At 39.0% G+C, this 26,647-nt stretch overlaps 1 protein-coding gene across 1 annotated transcript in view; it reads left to right on the top strand.

Moving 5' to 3' along the window:
• LOC148364645 (zinc finger E-box-binding homeobox protein zag-1) overlaps window positions 1–26,348 on the top strand; it is a 60,133-nt gene extending 33,785 nt beyond the window's left edge. Inside the window, exons 2-8 of the mRNA XM_088337236.1 lie at window positions 15,265–15,564; window positions 21,070–21,273; window positions 21,352–21,545; window positions 21,766–21,877; window positions 22,892–24,159; window positions 25,431–25,614; window positions 25,687–26,348. Coding sequence (XP_088193362.1) covers window positions 15,265–15,564; window positions 21,070–21,273; window positions 21,352–21,545; window positions 21,766–21,877; window positions 22,892–24,159; window positions 25,431–25,614; window positions 25,687–26,189 — 2,765 coding nt within the window. The 3' untranslated portion in view covers window positions 26,190–26,348. The remainder of the gene's footprint in view (window positions 1–15,264; window positions 15,565–21,069; window positions 21,274–21,351; window positions 21,546–21,765; window positions 21,878–22,891; window positions 24,160–25,430; window positions 25,615–25,686) is intronic.
• Window positions 26,349–26,647: the final 299 nt, after the last annotated feature.

The following is a 26,647-nucleotide window of genomic DNA, read 5'->3' on the forward strand; positions in this document are numbered from 1 at the left end:
TAAATATGCTTCCGTACATGAGGCGCATGTCCAAAGGCCAATCTGTTTTTTTTAAGTGCTCTTCATAGTGCGTAAAATATGGTACTGATCTGTATCCGTAGTTCAACCACGCCCCTCCAACTGGTAAAAAGCAAAAGTCTTGCCTCAGTTATTTGAAAGTTGACACAGGTGTGAGTCAGCTAAGTGTCAGTGAAACTTTCAGAGTGGTGGGTGGTCTGCAGGACAGGTAGGATTGCAAAACCTATGCAGGCGGCATCTCACTGGAAACCTCGAAAGGAAAAAGCGCAACGACCACAAAGGTCACTTCCACTACTTGTCCCTTGACACTGGTCAAGTGCTGCTGAGACAAAACCTTTTTTCGTCTCGCAAATTGACATTAAGTGACAGTTAAAAGTCTTCTGCCTGTTAGTTAGATTTCCACTCTACAATTTACTGGCACTTAAAAGATAAAGTGTTAATATAAGCAAGAGTGCATTGAACAGTGTCAAAAGTGGCAGATAAACTTGACAAATGTCAGCCTCCCACATGGAAGAATATTACAGCTTTTATCGACTAAAAAAAGCTTTCACCATTATTTGTAACACATGTTGCAATTGCAACATTACCACTATAGTGTCTACTTACGGTATTAAAATTCCATAAAAATAGGGACTTTTTTTGTCATATGGTCAAGAGCTGGTTGAGCTGGTACCATAAATCTGCTTTGGGAATTGATTCTTGACCCTAAAATAATCAATCAAAACAAAAACATTCATCAGCAGCAGGGCAATTCTTGGACTTTGCAAATGGGAATTCGGGCATGCATACTTATTTTTGACAGTAAAAACGTTTGTGTTTACTAAGCTTTTAATGTGTAAGTGACAAGTGTAATTAAAATGACAAGAAGACTGTTGACTAGCATAACTGATTGCTGAATTGTACAGTAGTACCTAACTAACACCCATAGACTACTGCTGTGTCCTAAAACAATGTTTCTTAATCAGGGAAATTGGTTATATCATCTAATTTGTGACAACAAAGTCCTAATTATCCATCCATACATTATGTGCACCGCTTATCCCCAGTAGGGTCGCGGGGGTGCTGGAGCCCATCCCAGCCATCCTCGGGCAGTGGGCAGGGGACACCCTGAACTGGTTGAAAGTCCTAATTATATGAGCAAAACGCTTAGGAGATGACTTGATGACATCACTGCTTCCAAGAAGACATGCACACGATTAATATTAACTTTTCTCATGTGCATAGTTGCAGCTCTAAGTAACAGTTCAGTTTTTGACTTTTTGAAGAAAGTTGTCTAATAGAAACACTTAAAAAACCTAAACCTAATCTCTGCTAAATTTTAAATACGTCCTCATGGCTATATTTACTGTTTACCTAATAATAATAATTTAATAATTTCCTTTGTATTGTCATTCTTTGTAAGAACGAAATGTCGATACACCTGACCCGTTGTAGCGAGCCGATGCAGCCGCAGCCAACAGAGGGCGCCGCCATTTTACCAATGTTATAAGTCTTAGGTATGACTCGGCCGAGGCGCGAACCAGCGACCTCCCAGTCTCAAAGCGGGCGCCCTACCATCTAGGCTACTGAGCTGGTACCTGTGATGTCATTGGCAGCGTCTAATTATAAGGCTTTTAGGTCGTATTTGGTGTGCCCTTCAAATGTTCACTGAAGCAATTTGAATTTTTTTTTGTAATTTACAGTACGGATGTGATTTGTTTATTCTTTTTTAAATATTGGACACAAAAGGAGATTGCATTGGATGTGAATATTATACCTTACTGCTGTTCGTTATTTTGACTATTATGCACTGTTTACATCATTGTCACATTCGACGCATACTGTTGCTATTCTTTAAACTCCACACTCTTTAAGACGGATCGTTTTTTTGTAACCTTAGAGATTTAATGAAAAGAGAGGGCTCATTAGAGAGCTTTTAGATCCATTTTGATATATGACAATGTGGGGATCTTTTACACAATCCTCAAATTCGTTGATATCTTCTCTCCTTGTTTTGAGTGACTACTATAAACTTATCAGGATGTAAATCATGAATTTAGCTACCATAATAATGTATTAGTTATTTTTTAGTTTACTTTCATTGTTTGATGTCAATTGTACATTGCATATATCCATTTTAACCTGACTACAACATTCAAAAAAATTAAAGTTAATTTGAGAATTGCACTTTTTAATATCTTTCTTGTGCGATGTGCCTCAATATTCTTTTCATTTAAAAAGTGTCTTGGCATAGCAAAGGTTGAGAAACACTGTTCAGAAATAATTTTGAGACACAAAAAAATCAGCAGTTTCAGTTGCTTCTCCATTTCATGTCCGGCAATAGCACAAGCTCGGCAAATGACAATCCCTGAGACCTAGAACTTGGTGCTGGGATCACAAATATAAACGCATGTTTTGCGGCAAAATGGAAGAATTTAAATCTCTTTGAATTCCCTGCGTTTGTTTGGAGATACTAAGTGTTTTTTTTTTTGTTACATTGAAAGTCGGGAATGGGTGAGTGTTGTTGTTACTCTTTTTCTTCTTTCGAAAGAATAAAATTTGCATTCCACTAATGTAACTGGTTCAGGTTATGAGTCAAAAAATGATAATGAATGTGTATTTGCATTATTAATTTTTTTGTATTTTTAAATTAAGATTCCTAAGCAAAATTATATATAGATATTCCAGGTCTTTGGTTCCAATTTTGTATCTTTTTAACAAATTCTGAGCACTGAATTAAATAAAAGTACAAGCAGAAGTGAACCCAAAATGATTTTCTTTAAAGGGACAGTGTAAAATATTGAGTGCCTCCTGTTGGTACAAAAAAGGTTTTGCTCAGTATAAACAACAAAACATTGATTTGAATACTAGGCAGAAGTACAAGAACTAAATAACAATGGTAATTTATATATTTGAAAAAATATATAGGTCAAATAAATATAGTGCACTAGTATTAGTCCTAGTAATGATTATGGTTGAATGACCCATATCTCATGTAGAGGATGTCTGTATATTGTCGTCTGTTGATGCCCTTGCAACATCCATTGCTGCCTGGTCATCCTGGAAGGGGGATTACCTCATATATGGTCCCTTCTCAAGGTTTCTTCTTTTTCTTCATGCTGAGGTTTTGAGTTTTTCCTTGCCCTCGTGTAGTTTAAAGATCAGGGGATGGTGTAGTAACAATCTGTAGACTGTCATAGTTTGTAGTCTGTACAGCCCTTTGAGACTTCTTGTGATTAAGGGCTGTACAAATAAACATGACTTGACTTGACTTTCATTATTATAGAAATCATGATCTTAACCAGAGGGCATTTTGACATTTGCTGTTTGTTGGGTGAAGAGAACATCAATGTTGCTCAGCCCTCAGGTAAGGCCCAATCACGGCTCTGCTCCAAAAAAGAAACATGTAAAGTGGGATTGATCGTTATGTTTTAATGTTAGCAATGAAAAATTTTGATGTAATTTTCATTTGAGAGCAACTAGCAAATTGTCCGTCCTTTTGGATTGACTTTGATAAAGAGTTGGTTGCAAAAACTATGACTATTTTTTTTGCTGCTAATTTGACATACTCTACATCAAAGTGGGATTGGTGATTGTATTTTTTTTTAGATCTTTATCATTTGTTGACTGCTTCTTGTAGCCTATATGGAGTCCTTTTTTTCCACTTTATATATGGTGATGATCAAGAGAAAGTCTCCATTGTGAGTATTTCTTTGTGTATGCTTAACCTTCAAAAGTGCATTTGGTGCTGTACTACGCCCCAAAGCTACAGCACAGTCCTCTGCAGTGGCATTTGTGGTTCGGTATCGCCTAATGAGCGAGACCTCTGAAGTACAGTGTGGCTTCTGCTTGTTTTTTAAGCGTTACGCTTTGTGGGAATGTGTTTTTGACTCCTATGCTACTTTCACTTCTGTCTTTTCTCTGCACTGCCATGTCACTTTAATCGTTTTCTCTTTCTTATCACCACAACTATTTAAGCAATTTTTTTCTTAAAAATTGTATCCTGTATTTTGCTGTACTTTTATCCTTTTAAAAGTTTTGGGTTTATCTTACCTTCTCATCACCGCAACTATTTTTAGAGGGATGTTCAATACAAATTTTTTTAGTCTGACACTATACCCACATATTTTAAAAGTCTGGTATTGGCACCAGAATTGTAATCTGGCATTGCCATCCCTATAATTTTACTTTTCTAGCTCTTTGTGCTCTTAAAGTGGCTCATTAACAAAAATCTCTTAGGGAGTCCATTTTATTCTTGTTGGCCTTAGTTACCTAGGCTGTAGACACTGGTTGACCTGACTTCGACCATCATGTCAATGTGTTTGTGGCTATTATGACATATCATTAGACAAGAATGCCTCTACTTTCTCTTTTCTGGCCACAGAAATGCTAAAAAGAAAAAACATGGAGAGCGTGCTTAAAAAAAAAAACACAGTCTCACAGGTTAACGTGTCATATTGGGTATTCTTTAATCTGCTGTCAGCATCTTCACAATAATGTATAAAATGTGCTCGCATCAAATTCAAATTAGGTCTCGCATTCCAACAGGGAGACCACCAAGGAGGAGCAAAGAGTGCATTGCAACACGAATGATAGCCTTTATGATCTTAGTTGTTTATAGTGCAATGACAAAGCCAGCCGTGTGAATAAATCCTGTTGGGCGATTTATTTTACTATTTTGTTTTTCAAGTGTTGTTAATAATTCAAAGTGGGTGTCACAACTAAGATGGATATCAGGTGGAAGGTGTTTGTTCACTGTTGTGGTCCCTGCCTGAGTCATTGCCCCGATGTCATGTATGACTCAACGGGCGCCCGCAGTGAGTATTGCCCAATGTCATGCTTCAAAATATATCAAAAATGAATAGAGTCATTTGTTTTCCATATGTGAGTATGAAAACTGAGCCACTTAAGGTGTGTGAGGCGTTTTCCTGAGAAGCCTCCTACACTTTGGTTTTGATGAGTATGTGTGTGTCCATCACCCTTCCTTGTTTTGTTCAAAAACAGCGAGATTCGATTTTTTTCCCGATAGCTAGATATGAGGCTGTCACAATTTGCTTTGTATTAATGCTACATTGAATAAGGTAGCCATTAGCAAGAATTATGGTATGTCATCAGGAAAAGATGAGATGGAACATCTCACGCATGGCATTATGAGTCATGGTAATTGCCAGAAGCATTTTTTTTTTCAAGGGGCTAAAATAGCAGAATTTTAAACAAAAAATAATCAATTGATTTTAGTATTCACAAATACAGCACCTGAAAAATATATGTCTGTCTGGTGTAAGTACGTTTTTTTTTTTTTTTTTTTTTTTAAAAAACTGAAAAAATGTTTTCAAAACTTTGTGATTATGTATTGTGAAAATATAAGCCTGTTAACTTTGCACGTAAGAAAAAAGTATGGTATTCTTTTTTTTTGTTTGTTTTGGGGGGAAAGATACTTAAATGTATCGATTTTTTTTTAAATAGCTTTTTAAAGTGGGCCTTTTTATTTGCAAGTCACTTTAAAGAATTGCCTTAGGTTGTAGTGACCGTATGCTAAATGTGTCAATATTTAACTGAAAATATGGAAATGATGTAATGGGAAAATATCAGTAAAAATGGATTTATGGCTTAATAGGTACTTTCTTGACTGTGACACATAGAATAGAGATAATTAACCATATTTAAGGGATGAAAACTAATTTTGGTTTCATTTTACAACCACGTTGGATAGAACCAAGATATGTTAAAGAAACTGAGTATGGCATACACTGTTCTTGGTTAATTCTTTCAAGAAAAAAAATACTATTTGGGGAGATTTATGGACATTTTGTTGAGATTCTTTTGACATTTTTCTTTCATCAACTGAGATTAAGATCTACATTTTTTTCTTTTAGTCATTACCATCCAAACATGTCCAAAGTTTAACTCATCTGGATGTTCAATTCAACTTGTTTTTTTTTTCTAAATGAAAACAAGAAAAATAAAATAGAAGCAGCTACATATTATGGACATGGGCTTGTTTAAATGTATTTACAGTAAGAAATACAAGAGTTAAGTTTATGGCTGGAAACTGATTTGGAAAAAAAACAGATGAATGTTTATGCTCAACACATATTCCACAAACAAAACTTTAGTCGGAATAGCTTTTTAGCACTGGACATATCATTGGAAAGGAAAACTTTGATTGAAAGAAGACGGCTTTAAATTTAGTGTCAAGAAATGTTCATTGTACTTAGAGTTGCAAGTATCATGTATTATGTTCTTTAGTTGATTATTTTAATTGAATGCTGCAAGTCAAAATGTTTCAAATGTAAACGTGTTACATAAAAGTAAAAACATCTCGTTTATTTTGAGTTAATTCTTTAATAAAAGTCTAATTTTATGTTGTACCGGTTCCTAGAATATATATTTTAGTACATATTCATCCATTTTGTAAAAAGGAACAAACAAAGAGGGCCGTAATAAAACAATCGTACATCACAATATTGAGACAAAATGTGTTTTTTTTTTCTTTGTTGAGAAATTTTCAAATACATGTTTTATACAGGTCTGATTTTAGCAAAACTGTAAAAACCTGTAATTATAAGATTTACAATTCACTTTGTTTCCCTGTCCCAAATTGCCAGCTAATTAATTGCATGGTTAAACAAACCGACAACCGCACCTAACGGTGAATTTTAGCATACCTATCAGGCAATATGCAATACAGTAAAGTTAAGGTCTGTATTGAGACCATTTTTATTTTTTTATTCAAACATGTTGAAAAATAATTGCTTAGCATATTCCTATATTGTCTTAAGAACATCAGCCTAGTTTTAACATTGATTTGTGCCGTGAAGTTTTATTGTATGTATACATTTTGTCAATTTCGGTATTCATTTTTATTTTCTACTTTTTCCCGGGAATCCAGTGTATCTGATCTGAGACAGTTTATCATTGCATCAATGTTTCTTTGTGCATTTGTATATGCTTGCTTCTTGATTTAAATCTTCAAAGAACTTTGGCCATTCCCAAATATTTTTGTGTCCTAAGAGACTCAAGTAGTCAGGAGTCCAGTATAGGTGAATAACAGATGTAGCAGTATGGTACCTGACTTCATCCTAATTAACTCAGCATTCTAAAAACATGCTTTTTTTCAGAAACTAAAACAGAACTGAGAATGACACTCCTGAATTATGGTAGATGCTGGTGTGGTCAAAGCCAAGCAAGCAAGAAACCCTAATCGAAAGGGTGATAGGCCAAACAGAGCATCATCCCTCTAACTTTTTTTAGCGATTATATTGAGCGGATGCAACTTAAAGTACAAGTAAGTCATACACAACATGTTTAAATTTGCCTGCAACAAACTAGGCCTTTTGTTGCCTCTCAACACCTAAATAAAGAACAAGCAAGGCAATTTCTGGCTCATTACTGCGCACCACATGATTGCATTGCACGATCACATGTGCACTTTGTAAAACAAACGGCAGTGTACCGCACGCTGCAGTCCGGCCGGTGCCTTCCAGCTCATAATTTCTGCGTGGCCAACCGGTTTGTTTGACTCTGAAAATAATTCCCCTTGACCTCAAGTAATACGCTCCGCTGCGGTTTTTCATTTCAAAAGAAAGCCAGTCCTCCATGGTGAATGCAAATTTTCACACCTTATTTATTTTATTACTTGGCTATGGAAAACCAAATTAACCAGGCGGATCACATGAAATTCTTCTTTTTTTGTCCCCCAGGAGGAAAAGTTAAAAAAGCAATTTCTTTGAGGCTTTGGGACATCATGTGATCAAGCATTAAGCGAGCTCTCGCTATGAGTCATGGTCTTCTCCTGCACGCTTTGTTGCATGTTAAATAGCTCTCGTCCTCGGTTGCGTGTTGTTTTGTGTTTACCATCTTTGCGCCGTCGCTCTTGCGCTGCATTGGATTGATCAATGCGAACTCCTTTGTACCTTCGCACACAAACTCAAACCTCCTGCGCCGTTCAAAGTACAAACAAAGAAACAGCTATTTGAAGGATGCTCGCGCCATCCAAATAAATAAATCAACAAGGCAGATAATGAAAGCCATGCCTGCGCGGTGCTGCTTCAAATGGGCCGGTGTCATTCACTGTCACAGTGGAGGGAAATTAGAGCCAATTTTGCACTAATCCGGAACAGACTTGTTCTTTTCAGCGGGCCTAGTGGCTTGCCCTATCGTCCCAGGAAAACCTTACAGGGGAGCAATGCACTGCTAAATTTTTCTTAGCTTTTGTTCTGATTTATTTTAAGATCCTTTTTGCATATTCAATAGAATGTGCCCTATATATATGTGACTTATTCAGTCAGATAAGTGGTCAGGACTTCACAGTAGTTTTCCATAGGTCAAATAGTGTCACGAGGCGTGGTGGCGTGGAAGGTGACCGGACCAGAACGGAGGCAGGAGGCATGAAGGGAGAACTCAAATGCGTTGACGATCCATAAGTTTTATTTAATAAAATAAAAGTCGCCCAATACTCCGGGGCAAAACAGAACAATACAGAGTTCCTCCGGCACGAACTCAACAGGACATGGCATAACAGACTAAAACATGACAAGGCATAACAGACTAAAACAGGACAAGCATAACAGACCGGGATTGTGTATAAGAGTAATGAACCAGCAACCGCAGAGCCCACAATGCAGCCTTAAGTAGCAGACCCACAATTAGTGGAACTGCTTCAGCTGTTGCCCAGAGGGCGGGGCAGACTGGTCACCAAGGCGACCGTAACAAATAGGGTCAACCCCTAAGGTATGCCTTAAAATGTTGTCAACATGGAATCTGGTAGTAAAAAGCTTGTTCAATATTATGGCTATAACGTTAAAAACAATTAATAATGAATGTTTCTTTCGAAGTTCACTTTAGCTTAACAGTTTTGCAATCAGATTCTCTGAATGAAATCCAAAATAGGTTAAAGACTTAAAACATGGTAAATACGATGCAGCATATTATGTACATGTAGTTAAAATGGTAAATGAATGGTAGTTTGGCTTAAAACGAAGCCCTTAGAGACTAATTGTGATTAAGGGCTATACAAATAAAAATGACTTGACTTGACTTGACAAACTTGTAAAGATTCACTGTAGGCAGGTGTGCTGTTTCTAAATAATGACTATATTAATGACAATCTGCATTTGAAGCCAATCAGATAAATTGTTATGATGAAATACAATGTTATATTACCCTGGGTATTTAAAAAAGGAGAATTTCAAAAGCTTCTGAAAGTACCGTGAATTCTGGACTCTAGAGCGCACCTAATTATAAGCCGCACCCACCACATTTTGGGAGGAAAACCAATTTTGTACATACACAAGCCGCACCTGTATATTAGCCGCATGCGCCCACATTGAATAAACGCAATACAAACACGAAATTTTTTTTGGTTTGGTTTGAACAAATTTATTGACACTATCAACAGAGAATAACATGACAATCTCAACAGCAATTAAGCACATTCACAATATTATATTTCAATATGACGTTTATACCCGATACAGTCCAAAAAACACAGTCGGCAAAATGAACAGAAAATGATGCCGGTACTTAAGATGTAACGCAGACCTGCAGAGTCCGGGTGCCTGTTGAAAGTAATCCGAGGAAAAAAGTGTATATTTCCAAAGGTAAGGGTGGGAAAATATATATATCCACTATTGTTGGCCGCGTCCACAAACACGTCTCACCTTTACTCCACTTCCCGTCAGCCCGCGTTTGCCCCGCCCCTTCTTTCTCATTTGCTCGTACAAAACATATGAGAATAAGTTTCTAAAATAAATACATTACAAAAATATACAGTTGCAAATACATATTATACATGGTTACACATATTTACAAAGAAAGACGGTACACCGAGAGAGTTTTCAAAGTTTTAATAATAATATTATAACTTTCATCCCAAACCGTGCCTGTGAAGGGTAGCACACGCTACTAGCTACTAGCAACACGCTCACATCACAGTAAACAGCTGTGTTAAGAGAACAAACCGTATTTGTAGTAAGCACGGTTAGCCGTTCTCATCTTCCTCCTTATAAATGACGTCATCAAAGTCGTCTTCCTTCAGCATGGGAAAGATAGACATTGTTCTACGCTCCCTTATTCAAAAACACGCTTGTATCACGCTCGCCAAGTAAAGTCTACGTGCTGTAGCTCTGTCTCCTTCTATATATGCGTTTAGCTTGAAAGTTGCGTCATGTGCCTTTCTTTTTGCAATTTGCATGTTGAGGATATGTCTACGCTAAATAAATTTGTGCTCAAACTAAGAAGTTGCAGTCTAAATCTTACCTTTTGTACTCGAGCGCCGCTGGCGGCCGTTAGAAAATTTACATAAATTGGCCGCATCACTGAATAAGCCGCAGGGTTGAAAGTTTGGGAAAAAGTAGCGGCTTATTGTCCGGGATTTACGGTAAAATACAGGGAAATAATCTAAATGTTTGATGTGATTCACTCAAAGCCAGAATCTATTTTCAATAGGTCTTCCTGTATCGGGGATTCAAACGACATATTTTTACAACATTAACTAAATACTTAAAGTTATAAAGTTCAAGTCATAGTATTTTTTTTAATTTTTGGGGGATAGGCTTTTACGAACACTACTACTTTTGTCTAGACTTGTGATTTTTTTTAAAAAATTAAACGTTATATAAATACTGTGTGCATTTGTTGGTTTATCTTTTGTTTTAACGTATATTAAAATATGTATTGCAACGAGGTGACTAATAAATTTAGATGATAATGCGAGGCCTATTTCCTGGTAATTATTAAATGTGTCTGATAAAATCGGCAAATTTGCCATCTCCATTCAATCAAATTAAATACATGCCACTTTCATTGTTGAGGTGAATATGGCTTAAAGGAAAAATACACATTTAATAATGTAAGTAAACTAATGTATTTCACTCCGACCTTGTTCATTGGGCTGTGTGATTTTACGACAAATTACATACCTGTCAACCTCCACGGCTCTATGCCCTCACAAAATGTCCTATTTTTCCTTACAAAATAATCTTACACCATATTTTTTTTCAAACGTGTTTATTTATGTAGTTTACCATGTTATATTGTACATGTGTTTCGTTATATCATATATATTGTTCGTTAACATTTTGTTGTGAGATACTGAGTTGTTCGACAAGAATGAGGTTTATTATAAAAAAGGTTCAAAAATTAAGTAGCTTGGACGTTCACTGTAGAAGAAAAAAATACATGTAAATATAATTAAGTAGCATAATACATTTTCTTATTCAAATTATGAATTCATTTTCTGCATTAAATTGGTAATATACTGATTGAAGGGATAACCCCAAACCTGTCTTTTTTTCATTTTCTTCTTTTATACATCCTTTTTTTCTTAAATTCTTTATACAACATAATAATTCGTAATACAATGCATCAAAGCAAGTGAGCCGTTTGAGAGCTGGCTCTCTTTAATGAATTGAGCCGAAAGAGCCGGTTGTCTAAAAAGAGACGGGCATCCTTTAACTACATTAAACCGCTCGCTTCGTTTGCAACGAAAAAAAACGATACAGAGATAGTAGCGAACTCGTTTGACTTGATTGATTTGCCGTTTCGTGAGGTGTATACCGGATGGTACCCATAATTGACAACTTTGCGTTTTTCCGTACAGATTTTCTTGTACATCGTACACGTCTTAAAATGCATAATAAAGGTACTTTCTACGGCAGAAACGTACAGGTGACAGGTATGAAATTATAAACTCTGGACTAATGCGACAATGTCTAAAAATAAAATTTGCTGATCTATAGCTCGGCAACTGGGTGAAGGTGAAGAACAGTCTCACATGCTCTTGACTGCATGTCACTTGTTTGGAGTGGCTAAAAATGTTTAAACCAGTGTCTCTCAATTGTAGGGCTGTGTCAAGGCGGTAACGTTTGACCTCGGATATTTTTTTTTTTTACTGTGCTACAAAAACGTGCAATTGTGCCCCTACTACTCTAGGTGGCCGTAGCAGAGTGTGAGCTTGTGGTAAAGAGGTTTTGCTTGCATGTACATTTGCGCTCTTCACTGAATGTGGTTTGTTGACACGAAGTGTAGCAGACCCTCAAGTTAAATTTTGAAAACGACATTTAACAGGGATGAGAAGACAGGCTGAGATAAACAGAGATAAAAAGAAGTCTCCCAAAAGCGGAGTAATTATGACAAAGCGTGATTAAAGATGAGGAAAAGATCAATGCCTTGGCAGCGGAGAGAATGGAGCCAAATAAATTGGGCAGACAACATGACAGAAAATAATTGAGAAGCACTGGTTTAAACCAAGTTAGCATAGATAACTAGGAGACCCAAGCTATATAAATGTGTACATTTACAGTAAATGTAACAATGATAGTTAGAAAGGTACCAAAAAAGAGAAACTTGTATTATTTTATTCTTGGTAGTTGTTACTCGGCATACTGTATTTTGTAAAGTACTGTAATTTTGGCTCAAGTGGGAGTGTTTACTTTAACATAACAAAAGAAACGTAACTGTCGAGGCCCTCCTGACAGTAGCTTCAGCGTTGTATCGGGATGTATTTCAGTCGGTTTAAGCTGCGATTACTCTTCCGTGATTGGATGTTGCCAATCAAATCAGCCACTTGGAGGCTCCAGAAACGAGAGCCAACTGTTGAAATCCCGGGCATGTGTTTGTGATTGTCATTTATTGTTTTCACCATGGGAAAAAGTACTGCGTTTCTTCCTGTCTGCAGTCGTCTGGGCATATGAGGATGCAACTCAAGCTTAAATTATAGTTTTTCTTTACAGAGCTATTGATCTTGCCTTCTCGTGGTGACATTTCATACCGCCGCCCGTAAATGATTTACTTGGTTCTTCGAGTTTTAACATATTTGGTCACATTCGTTGCCTTTTTTGTGGGTCTGCCTGTGATGTGAATATTTTGAAGCGTGAATAAATTGACGGAAGGAAAAAATCTCAAAGAATTTTCATTACTGTGATTTTGCGTTGGTCAAATATAACATTAACATTTTGGGGTAAGTTTATAAAAGGCAACATATTTTCCAGACTATATGGCGCATCTAATGACCCCAAATTGGCCAGAAAATTTTGAAAGTGCGCCTTATAAACCGGAAGATACGGAGGATAAAATGAATGCATGGTTAGAATTAAATGATACTGCATACAGCAACTGTTATGCCTTTGAGAAACATACAAAGTGGTCTTTGAGTGCCTTCTTGTGGTTACATGCTAATTATTTTATGCTAAAATGAAGCATTAGAGAAGCGCAGAACATTGATGGCAACTTTGGCTCCAACTTTCGAACGCTCATTGCAAATCCTCCTTTGTTGTTGCTTTAAACAATAATTGTCCGTAGGTAGGAAAAGTATTTTGAATGAAGATTCATGTTTATAGTAACGTTTTGCACAAAATTATGCACTCTTGCATGATTTTTATGTTAAATTATACCGCATACAATAATTGTTCCGCCTTTGAGAAATATATAGAGTGGTCTTTGTGTGCCCTCTTGTGGTGTACATGTTAATTTTTTGGGGCTAAAATTAATTTTAATAGTAAAACCAGATGATATAATGTGGATGTATTTGTTAGAACATAAATTATTTGAATGTAAATCTATTTATTTCCTTTTAATGCGACCCTATCTCTTAATGTTTTAATTCCATGCTCCTTATAGTTCAGTGCACCTAATATATGAAAAATCACAAAATACTACATTCATGAGGGTGCACTTTTTAATCCTGTGCATGTTATGGTGTGGAAAATTCAGTAAATGTAATAATCAGAAAATAATCTTAATGCTTTTAAACAAAATTATGTCTCATTTTAATGTTTATTCACCCCCCTGCTCTTATATAAAATTTGATTAAAAATAACTAGCATTGATCCGATGCCAATGCTGTACTATTTTAAATTATCGTATTGGCACATAAATTCAGATTCAGATATACTTTATTGTCATACTTGTACACGTGTACACAGAATGAAATGTCGATACATCTGACCCGCACAGTTTCCTTGAATGTAGAAAGAAAGAATGTACAGATATAAAGGTTGAAGTACTAATAATATACTAAATAATTATAGCTATGTATATTATTAAACAGTAGTGCAAAGAGTGCAAGAGGAGCAGCTAACCAGATGTGCAAAATGGACAGTCAGGTAAACAAGTCACTATACAATAACAATAACACTGGAGTACGATAGTGCAGAGGAGAACAGATATGCAAAGGAGTGGCTAGGTATAAGAGAACTGCCAGTAGTGCAAAAAACAAAACAAACAGATGTACAGATTAGAAAACTTGAGCCATCAATCCTGTTCAGATACACGCAAAGCCAAACCAAAGCTAAACAGACCAAATCTCCAATATGAGTTTTAAATGTCATTAAATATAATACAAATGATGGTGATTTGGTAAATTAGAGCTTTTTTATATATCAGTTATGACTAGCTATTTTCCCAGGGTTTAGATATAAGCTACAGTCAGGACCCCTTGTCCACCAAAGCGTTTTCCTGAACATTTTTTTCTCTACCCTCTGTTAAAAACGTTGGCAGTGCAACTAGGTGCTGGGCAAGTCTTCTGCGCAGAATGATGGGCGCTAAACTATTTATTCTGGTCCCTGAGAGTTGAAATATAGCTAACCTGGGAAAAACACAACACTCGTCAATGTGAAATTTTTACCTAGTCGTCTAATCATAGTGTAGTCGGGCGGGACAAATACACATCTTGGCGTATGTGGTCATTTATATGATTATAAAGTTATTTTAATTTGACTTCACCATTTCTATATATTTATCTCATTTCATCTCATTAGCTGCACCGCTTATCCTCAGTAGGGTCGCGGGGGTGCTGCTCCCAGCAATTATCGGGCAGTGGGCAAGGGACACCCTGAACTGGTTGCCAGCCAATCGCAGGGCACACAGGGACAGACAACTCGCTTGCTCATTCACACCTAGGGACAATTTGGACTGAACAATCCACCTGAAATGCATGTCTTTGGAATGTGGGAGGAAACCGTAGTGCCCGGAGGTAACCCACGCAAGCACGGGGAGAACATACAAACTCCGCACTAGATGTCCGGTAGCTGGATTTGAACCCTCACAGGAGGTTCCCAAGACCTTCGAACTGTGCCGTGCTGCCTATATATTTATAAATATTGTAATTTTTAATACAAGTTTATGAGACTCTGGTGGGACCAATTACACCCTGGCAGCCGACCAGTATCTTTCTGTGGTATGAGGAAACTGCACTATAACCCAAAATAATGTGATTTCGACCATTTGTCATGACTCACCTCATGTCTCCCTCTTTCATTCTTACAGTGGACGCAGAACAAGGGGGTTCACCGGGGTCTGAAGGAGAGGATGAGGTGGGCGTCTGGGGCCTGGACCCCCAGGACTACCAGGAGCCCCTTGACAAGACAAGCCGGACTCCGAGCGAGGGCACTGAGGAGCCCAGTAGCCCCGCCCTCTCCGTGCCTCCCCACAGTCTGAGTCCCGGGAGCAGCGGGGACGGCAGGAAATTCTGGTCCCAGGTGGAGCCGGAATCCGAGGCCACAGACGATGGCGGCGGCGCCTCGGCCGCCGACAGGGAGGGGGAGCAGGGATCACTGAGGATGCGTTGTAAGTTGACCATAAATCACACGCTTCTATCTGGGCCACCATCCAGACAAGTGGGTGGATTTGTGCTGTGTTTATGTAAATTGCGTCGCCGACAATTGCAAACCAAACTTAGCGGTGGTAAGCGACACTTGTGATTTGGAAATTCTTGGTTCGCAAGAGACAATGTTATGTAACTAATAAAAAAACAACACTATTATCTCAATAAAGAGTACTAGAGAACGAGACAAGTTGCCTGGCAGCACAATCGACAGCTTTTTGAGGGAAAAATGTTTGGTATTGTGGAACCTCTTGACAAGAGTTTTCTTTGCCTGAAAAATATTGCAAAGGAAAATGCAGTTCACAAGCACTCCCAAAGGCTTTAGACCTCACTCCGTTTTAGACCTCACTCCGACTTTAGACCTCACTCCGCTTATGACTGCTCACTGCCAGCATCAGCTCTTCCTGTTGGTGCATGCAAACTACCATATGGATTTTTTTTTTGTGTATACGTTCGTTTAAAGTTACAGTAACTTCAATTTTAAGTGTACACACTAAAGGCTTTATGTATCATTAACAGTATCTAGATCTCATACTTCAAACTGCGCTAATTTCTACAACTTGTCTCCTGTGGCAGAGACAGTTGAGTGCCATCTGCATAGCAATGGAAACTTATATTATATTTTACGATAATAATCACCAAGGCAAGTCAATATATTTGCCATCATTGTACCTCCACTAAAACGTGTGATTAAATACAGTTCTGTATTGTGAAATTCACAAATTCACAAAATGTTAGTATTACGTTACAAAAGATACATTTTTAAAATCTCATAGTGAAAACAAGTGACGTTTGTAGCCCGTGCAACCTTTCCAATATAACATTAGCCAATTCATTAAAACCAACAATTGTTTCCGTAAACTCAGCAAAATGTGACTTGATTTCATCCCAGGTTTTGGATATGTTTGATAATTATTTGGTTACACAGAATTGATATTGCTCACTGCTGTTCCAAGCTATGCTCACAGACTGTGCTTGATTGCTTAGACCAGTGGAAGATTAGAGGGAACATTTATCTCAATACTTTGTTATGTACTCATTGTTGGCAATAACGGAGGCCAACGTTTTTATGTTACTCTTCACAAGCTCTTCACACACTGTTGCTGGTGTTTTGTCCCATTCCTCCATGCAGATCTTTTCTAGAGCAATGATGTTTTGGGGTTGTTGGGCATCACAATCTTTGAACTCCCTCTACAGATTTTTTTATGGGGTTGGGATCTGGAGACTGGATAGATCACTCTGTTCATCCAAATGCTCTTTGGCAAACAGCAGACAGGCCTAGACCTGTACAGGCTTCAGCAGGGGACAGGTCTTGCAGTGCAGGTTTTGAGTCCCTGGCGGCATTCTGTTACTGAAAATAGCCTTTGTTACTGTAGTCCCATCTCTCCGTAATTCACAAAGTCCCAACCATGTGATTCTGGGATTATTTTGATGCCACAGAGTGAGATCTTGCATGACGCCCCAGATCAGTGGTTTTGTATGTCTTCCATTTTCTAACAATCAATCCCAAAGTACATTTCTTTACACAAAACGTTTTACATATTGTAAATTCAGCCTAACCAGCCTGGTGCAGGTTTACAGTTATGTCTCTGATGTCCTTTGACAGCTCTTTGGTCTTGGCCATAGTGGAAAGTGGAGTTTGACGAACTGAGGTTGTGGACAGGTGGCTTTTATACCAATAATAAGTGAAAACAGGTACCATTAATACAGGTGGAGCCTCGTTAGACCTAGTTAGACCTTGTTAGAAGAAGTTAGACCTTTTTGACGGCCAGAAATCTTACTTGATTGTAGGTGCCCAAATACTTATTTTGCACTCTACTTTTTGAAATCAATTCTTTAAAAATCAAACAATGTGATTTTCTGTTTTAATTTTCCTCATTCTGTCTCTTATGATTTAGGTTTACCCATGTTGTCAATTACAGGCCTCTCTAATTTTTTTCAAGCAAAAGAACTTGCACAATTGGTAGCTGACTAAATACTTATTTGCCCCACTGTATAGGTGACATAAACTGATATCGTGGTGATCAAGCCATAGTTCAAGGTATTTGTTCTCCTAGCTACTTGTGGCAGTTTTACGTTCATTAACTACAACTTAAAAGTAAAAGAAGAAGCCCATACTATCTAAAAAAGGGAAATCAAACTCATTCGTCATTGTTTTGGGGGGAGGGAAACTTTTAAAAGTGACTTCTCAAGATTGGCGTACACGCTCTGGGATTGAGCGTGGGAAAAAAAGTTTTGATTACCCTAATTACCCTGATTCAATCTACCCGTCAATGTAATCGGCTGGTATACGCTTCTTCTCAGCCATCACAGGCAACAAATGATGCTGAATTTGTGCCAATTATCATTGAGTGTTTCTGTAGTGCAGCCTTTAGCACACTCAGCTAATACTTGAAAGGTCAGGGTGGAAACATTTGTTGGCCTGGACAGGTATGAGCGCCACCAGGCCTAAGACACACCATAGGAATTGGTGCCCCAACAACCCATGTGATTAAGGGAGCCACCCCGATTACTTTACAGATGTTCAATACCAATTATTTTCTGAATAATTCCTTTGACATTAAAAATGAAGAAGAAAGTAAAGCGAAAAATCAGTAATAATCTAGGATTACATTAAAGAAAAAACATAATATACTGACCAAAGTAATTCAAAATTTGATGAAATGGATAGCGATTTTTTAATTTATTCTTAATTTCAGCCAATGTTTGTGACAAGCTGCATCTTTCCTCATATCAGACTTTTTAAAATTGAGATTCCTTCATGATTTTGAGTTGTTTTTTTTACACATAAAATGTTTCTTTCTCACTTTTGTAAAGAACAAGTTAATGTAAAAAAGTTAAAATATTACGTTAGATTTTTGTGAACAATAAAGAATTAATTGCCATTAGTCCCTCATCGTAGTATTGTGCTGCCGCTAATTTTAATTTAAACAAATCCATAGGTCTTACTCTAATTAGAACCTTTCCCTTGTCCAGGGGTCTCCTACATGGTGCCAGCGGGCACCAGAGTTCCCTTAAGGACAGCTGAGGTGCCTGCAGACCTGTTCTGAAAATAGCTAATCAGTGCTCGGTTTTTGTGATTTTCTAGTAAAATGATCTTTCTACTGGTTGACTGAGTCTATTCAACCCAACTTTTAATAATTAACCTGATAATAACATAGTAAAAATATAGGAACAACAGGATAAGTTTTTATTTTAGAAATGCATGTCAAACTGGGTGCCCTTTGCGCTAGTTAGTAACAAAAAGTATCTTTCAGCTTGAAAAAGGTTCCAGAAACCTGCCCTAGTCTAATTAAATTCATACACCATTTCAATGTTTTCCCCATATTGAACTGTGGCCAAACTACTGTTTTCAGGAAAACGTACATTGCTGTGTCCTATTATTGAGTCCAGCTCACCATCAAAGGCTCATGAAAGCATGACAAAAGGCGTCGTCAACGCAACGCATCAAAGAGGTGACGTTGCGGCCTGCGCTTGTTGCATTGCGAGGCCATTCCCGTTTTCATTCCGGCGAGATGAAAGCATCACGCGGCACGCCGGTTTAACGGGCACTTGGCCCGGCCGCTTGTGCGATTCTGGCCTTGCCCCCTCGAAAAGGCACTCCGGAGTTTTTACAGCGCCCGACCGCACGGGCTGCGTCCCCAGGCCACATAAAAAAACATTTCAGAATTTGCCAACATCTGCAAACATTTGAAACGTCCACCTCAAAGTGGGTTGGGAGCGCAGCGGACTTCTCGGAGGTCGGCGAGGGAGGCGCTGTTGCTCCGGGATGCGAGGATATGCTTTCTTTCTCTCGCTCTTTTTTATTTAACTTTTCTCAGGCTCTTATGTCAACAGTTTATCCAACAAACACTTAATGGATGTCACACAAATGCGAAATCTAGCAGGTTGGCCTTTAATTCAGGCCAGACAGGTTTCTAAAATTTGGCAGAGGGGCTTAAGCCAGGAGCGATGGGGAAAAAAGATTGATTTTATATTAGGTTTTCTCCTTTCCTATACACATTTTTAAATCTCATACATTCATTCACTTCACGAACCACCTATCCTCATTGGGGTCACAGGAGTGCTGGAGCCTACCCAAGCTGGCAACGGGTAGTGCGTTGGGGACACCCTGGATTGGTTGCCAGCTAATCACAGGACACACAGAGAGAGACATCATTCATTCACACATTTATTCTGAGGGACAATTTGGAATCAACAATCAACCTGCCATGCATATTTTTGGATTGTATGAGAACTGAAGTCCCCGGGGAAAACCCAAACATGCTCAGTGAGAGCATGCAAACTCCACGCAGGGATGGCTGGAATATAACCCCGGAACTCTGAACTGTGACGCGAACGCGGTAACCAACACTTGATACATTTAATGAAATTGGCTGGCAACCAGTTCAGGGTGTCCCCTGCTCACTGCCCGGAGATGGCTGGGATGGGCTCCAGCACCCCCGCGACCCAACTGAGGATAAGCGGTGCAGATAATGGATGGATGGATGGATGGATTCATATAATTAAAATCAATATATGTCCCTTTTTAGCACAAATTGTAATGAAATACATAAAATGCCTTACATACAGCCACACAATGTTAGTGTAATTTCTTTGGGGGGGAGTTGTGCCCTGATTTATCGAAACTAAACACAGACTCGCGTGAGGCCTTTTAAACTAGATGGATGAAATATCCAGATTTGATAATAGACAAAACCTTTTTGTTTATGATTTCCCTCTCCGCTGACTTGAGAAATTTGAAGACAATTCCAATAATAACCTTTAATACGCTTTATATGAATGTACCTTTTTTGGTTCATTTAATAGGATTTGTTTACAAATACAAATAAATTAATTGTTGACAGATTTAATGGACTGAAAAACTTTTCTTTTCCCAGTCCAGAACGATCATTATGAGAATGGACCACACTGTAGAAATGTATATAACATTTTGGTTTGGTTTAATAAACATAGTTTATAATCTGTGAACACAACACAAAAAAAACATTTTGAAAGAAAGAAGGGAGAATTCTCAAAGTATGGTAACTGTCTTCAAAGAAATAAAGGTTGGACTACTTCAAAAGTTTTTGACGTTAAGTAGAGTTGTAACCTCATGAAATGATATGATACAAAAATACATTTAAAAATCAGGTAGAAATTAGTTCATACAGGGAATGAAAGCTCTTTGTTGTTTTCATATAACAAGAATATGATTTTACTATTACGAATAAAAAGTGGTCATTTCATAGAAATTAGCTGAAATTGCTGTAAATATTAGATTGTAAGAAAGGTCACACATTTCCTAAGAACAAAATGCTATAAAAACGAATTAATGTGTTTATTTGCACATGCACAAGATGTGTTCAATGTTTTAATGATGAATTAAGATTTGAAAGGTGCAGTGGAAAAAAAATAAGAATACTGTATCATTCGTTCATTGTTTTCTGCATGCTGATATATTTCACTACTAATCAATGCTCCGCCAGGTAAGAGCACTGACTCTCACATTGACCTGGAAGATCTTGCCCACTACGACTTCCTGGCAAAGTTGAGGAAGGCCTCGACTTCTGCTGACTTTTTGGACCACTTGGGCCGCAACTCTACAGCCGGCTCTGGCGCCAGGGCCCACGAGGAACTCCCGCCTGCCATCTGGTCGCCAGGATTTCAGCACCACTCGCCTGAAGTAGCAGGTGTGTGAAAACAATCCAGGTTGAGAACATATTCACATCTGAATTTTCAACTACCTTTTTGTCCCCCTTTCCCCCCAGACTTAAGGAAGAGGCTACAGGCCTGTCCTTTCTGCCACCGAACGTACCAGCAAGGGGCCGCACTAAGGGACCACATTAAATATTGTCAGGAAAGAGACCGGGGCCACATGGCATGTCCGTTTTGTGGATACGCTGCCCTTCATAGGGCGCAGTTGGAGCAACACCTGGCACTTCATCACCAAGTGCAAGAAAAGGTGAGTTAAAGTCAAATAGACCAAGCAAGGGTATAAGTTTGGTCTCGGCATTGGTGTGGACATGAGACATTTTTAACTGATCACATAATATTGTTTTGGGAAAAACAACGATTGCTCGATATCAGTGGGTTCATGTCCCCTCCATCCATGCGAAAACTACACCCTTGGAATAGACAATCAGACTCTGAAGTGAAAATATTTTGCTATTTCAACTTTGTAGAGTGCCATCACTTTGGATCAGTGCGTGGAGACCCGCAAGTTCAAATGTATGCAGTGTGGAAAGGCCTTCAAGTATAAACACCACCTGAAAGAGCACCTGCGCATCCACAGTGGTGAGACTGAGAACAGGGAGTAAATGTTACTGCAGACTTCAGTGTACCTTTTTTTAATTTAAAAACTTGATTATTCAGGCATATAATTAAAGATATTTTTAATATTGAAATACATCATTTTAATATGCACACATACTGAATTAAATCTAACTTTTCTTTGCAAACACTTTAGTTCTTACACATTTCACACACCAGTTTTAGAACACATCCAAAATTATGAATTATGAATTTTTTGTTTTTAAAAACTTTGCTGATGGCTGCATGAGTTCAGAAAAGACAGCATGATGCAATTTGGAACATCAGCACTTTCTAAATAATACTTGGAAATTTCAGATGCTTGTTGTGTTGTTTTTTTTCATTTTTTTCTTTTGTGCAAAGCAAAGCAACAAAAGTTGAAATTCTGCACTGGATAGCAACACTGACACCACACAGTACTACTAGAACATAAACCAACCAAAACGCCAATGCTAAATAATTCAAAACCTCTTAATATAGGATTGTGACTTACAATTCCCACTTTCTCATTGTCAGTATTATCAATCCTAAACTACAACAATATTAGGATATTCTCTATTATGTATTAAGAGGCTGGACTCGATATGTATTTGTACTTTTTCTTACTCCATTTCCACGTGTAGCCTGCGGTGATCATACAAACATTTTTTTTTGTATCTTTCGGTCTGTCTGTCTGTCTTTCGTTTTGCAAGGGAGTGCAATCTCTAAGCCACTTCTTTCAGGTTGTTTTTCCTCAGAGATAGTGGTTTTCTCAAATGTCTATTTGGAGCCACAAATTAAGACGATAAATGTAATATCATTATTTTGAATATTATACATTATATATAACGTCTCCAAAATTGAAAACAGTATATACCGCATTCAGGTTGATGCTGATAGTTTTGACAAATGTGAAAAAATGTTTATGTGGCCACCTGATTTGATAAAATGGCCAGATAATTCATGCTGTGGAAAAATATTTTAGTTACAAATGTTCCTGTGGTTTTGTGTTCCATTCAGGAGAAAAACCGTACGAGTGCGCCAACTGCAAAAAACGTTTCTCTCACTCAGGGTCGTACAGCTCTCACCTGAGCAGCAAAAAGTGCCTGGGAAGCAACAGATCACTAGCAACTTCAGGAGGAGCGAGCATCTTTAATGGACACAACCAAACCTTGTACCCGCACTCCTTTTCGCCATCTCTGTCCTCAGGCCAGGAAAGGAACAATAAGGGTTCTTCTCCTGCCATGCGCCTGCAAGCCAGCAACGGACCCCAGGGCCAAGGGCCAGAGTATCCTTCCCAACTTTCCTTGCAGGATTTTGGCTTCCTGACCTCGGACCTGGCTTCCCTTTGCAGCCCCTCGGGGGAGCTTTCTCTCAGAGCCAGCATCTTAAAAAGCAGCAACCTTCTGCCTTATCTGCAGTCTGGCTCCAAATTTGAACAAATGCTGCAGGATATGCTCCACAGGGAAGTGAGAAAGTATGAGAACGGTGGAGGTTCTGAAAAGAAGGCGTCACCGGACCCGGAGGGCCCGAAAGAGGAGGACCGAGGGGTACCGGGTGTCACCTGTCGCTGGTGCGGCCAGATTTTCTCCAATGTGGGGGTTTTACTCCAGCACGAGCGGTACCATTGCAGGATCCATCGAGAAGCCGCCGAAGCCCCTGAATGTCTTCAGAACAAAGATCACCGTTCGCCGCCTTTATTCTTACCCCGGTCTGAGATTAACAAACCGAATGATGCCACCAACGGCAATGACTCCCCGGTCCAGAAGTGGGCGTCATTACCTCAACAGCTTCTGCTTGCCCTGCGTTCCCCTCGCGACCGATTAGACGCTTCAGGCCAGGAGAAGGTCAGTCCAGGACACACCTTTGAATCATCTTCCTTTCATACTAGAAGACGGCTCCCGTCCTTGGACATGAGCGGCGATCCCTCCTCGCCTCAGAACCGCGATCAGAACGAGCCGCTGGACCTCTCCAAGCGCAAGCAGGTGGTTGACCTGAGAAACATCAACAGTGGTACCGCCCAAAGCGAGAGGACAGAAGACAGAAGGCAGTTGGACCAATCCTTACATCCCATGTACAGAGCTTCTACGTTTCCTGGCTCTTTATACAACGGGTTCCCTTTCTACAGCCAGTCTGCATTGGGGTTTTCAATGAGTGAAGGCATCGCACCCCTTTCATTTAGCCAGTCGCCCATCAGCCCTGGATTTCTCTCGCCGTTAGGTTACATGGTGGAAACTGAGTCAGAGGCAACACTGAAAAAACTCCACCAGGAGAGACAAGCACTCATGGTAAGTACAGAACCTCTACAATTTCAGCCATTTGTTTTCCTAAGTGATCAGAATACAAGAATTAAAATCAATCCTGAAACGCACAGGGAGCCAATGCAACGATTTTAAAACACGTCCTTCTGAATTTTGCAGTAGCTGCAAGCGGCAATATTCGTTTTGCGAAGACCAGAAAGCAGGGCATTACAATAATCTAAATAAGAGGATATAAAAGCATGCATTAAGCACCTTTATGTTTGCCTGGGAAAAAATTTGGCAGACTTTGGATATATTCTTCTGATGATAAAACCTCATTTTAGTCACAAGTTTAATATGTGGAATAAAATTAATGTTAGCGTCAAAAATAATGGCTGCATTTTTAACAATATGTAGGTCTAAAATCTTGTAGTTTTGTTAAAAGTTTCTCTGATTTTTAGGACCGATGACTGCGACCCCTGTTTTGTCTTAGTTGAGCTGTAGGAAATTCTCTTTCATCCGCGTCTTGTGTAGGATTTGTGTCATCAGGGTCACGGCAATATGTCGTTTTTGTAACTATGAAAACTGGTATGGCTATGAAACATATACCAGTACCTATTAAAAAGTATCAGTCCAAAAATTGAACCTTCGGAAACCCCACATTTGATGACCAATAAACATGACTTCATGGGCTCTGGAGGAACATGCATCCATACTTACTAAGAAAAGTCGGTCTGTGAGGTAGGAACATAGTACAAGAGATGGCCAGGAGGTTTCTGAGTCTCTTTAATAAAATGTTATCTACCGTGTCAAAGGTAGCATTGAGATCCTGTAGCGCCAGAATTGTAAGTTAATTAAAATCCATTTTGTAACTGAGACCATAAAAATGTTTACAAGGTCAGTCTCTGTACTGTGGTTGAACTTAAAACCAGAAAGATTTTTGTTTTCCTTTAAAAAAGATTCCAGCTGAATAAGATCCATTTAAATTAAATCTTCCTTGTATACAGTAACTTGGACACTGGACGGTAAGTGTTTAATATACTTCAGTCTAAATTGATCGCGGCAAGAAAAACGCCCATCTGAAGAAAGCACTTGCCCATGTTTAAAATCCATTCCTCAATGAATCCATAAAATGTATTTAAAAGTGATGTTGGATTTGGGACTAATGATAAATGATGAATATCTTTCGATATGCTTTGCACTGTTGAAATGGACCTGTATGTTATATCTAAATTATCCAGCATAAGACAATACTTTTAATGCCAAACACCTTTCAGAAGTAAGTAAAGACATGACAAAATCTTCCCGTGACCTTACAGGGTGAGGTGTTAAACCGCGGAGCTCTGGACTACCTCTCCATGATGGATGAGGGCTTGGAGGGAGACGGCGGACCGGGACGCAAGAGACTGAAAAAGACAGACGAGGGTCTTTACGCTTGCGACATCTGTGAGAAAACTTTTCAGAAAAGCAGCTCCCTGCTCAGACACAAATACGAACACACAGGTAGGGCAACCAGACCCATTTTTATTTTATTTTTCGTTCCCGAGCAACGTGGACACAATGTGTTTGTTCCAGGCAAGCGTCCTTACGAGTGCAAAGTTTGCAACAAAGCCTTCAAGCACAAGCACCACCTGATCGAGCACAGCCGCCTCCACTCTGGAGAGAAACCCTACCAATGTGACAAGTGCGGCAAGCGTTTCTCGCACTCGGGATCCTATTCGCAGCACATGAACCACCGCTATGCCTACTGCAGCAAAGACCAGGACCCCGACCAGGACCGAGAAGACCTGCCCCGGGAGGTCCCCATCGTGTCTGCTGAAGACAGGCGCATGCCGCATTCCTTCCTCAGCGACGCCAGTCTGGACGGGGCCCTCGAGGCCCCCAAAGAGGAAGATCAGGGACGGACCGAGGAAGATCCGGCAAGCCGAAGAACATCTCGGGACGAGAATTGCACTGCGGGAAACCACTTTGGCGGGGCCCAACTCTGGGATTCCCACGCCCAGCTCCCAAACGGAGACGTGGATAACAAATGTGAACTCAGCCTAGATGTAACAGAACTACCCAGGATACAAACTTGAGAATTGCAGAAGCCAAAGTGTTGCTTATTACACATATCTTTGATGGACTTTGCCAAAGAAACATACGGCTTCAAGCCAAACACGTGACCAACAAAGTATTTTAGCAATTATTCTACACTTTTATGTATAGTTTTTTTTTAATTTTATGCTATTGCTAATTTAGCCATATGAGATTTAGTGCTAGCAGCGCTAGCACAAAAATCTTGCATTGTTTTGCCTTCGAAAAGGAGGTGTTCTCTATAGCGCTTGTTTGTCAAAGTTGCAAAGGAGTCGCTGACTTACTCACCTTCCCTCATATTTTTCTTATTTTCATAATCACGATTATAATACTGTAACCGCGGTGTACCTGTCCCACCATTGATCCACATTCACGCTGGACTGGATGATGAGGTTTTTTTTTTATTACAGTTTCTGCAGATGAAATGAGTCACAACATTAGTTTTCTGCTGGCTTTGATC

The sequence above is a fragment of the Urocampus carinirostris genome, chromosome 6 (assembly GCF_059441175.1).
Source record: "Urocampus carinirostris isolate Australia breed hairy pipefish chromosome 6, RoL_Ucar_1.0, whole genome shotgun sequence".
NCBI classification, from domain to species: Eukaryota; Metazoa; Chordata; class Actinopteri; order Syngnathiformes; family Syngnathidae; genus Urocampus; species Urocampus carinirostris.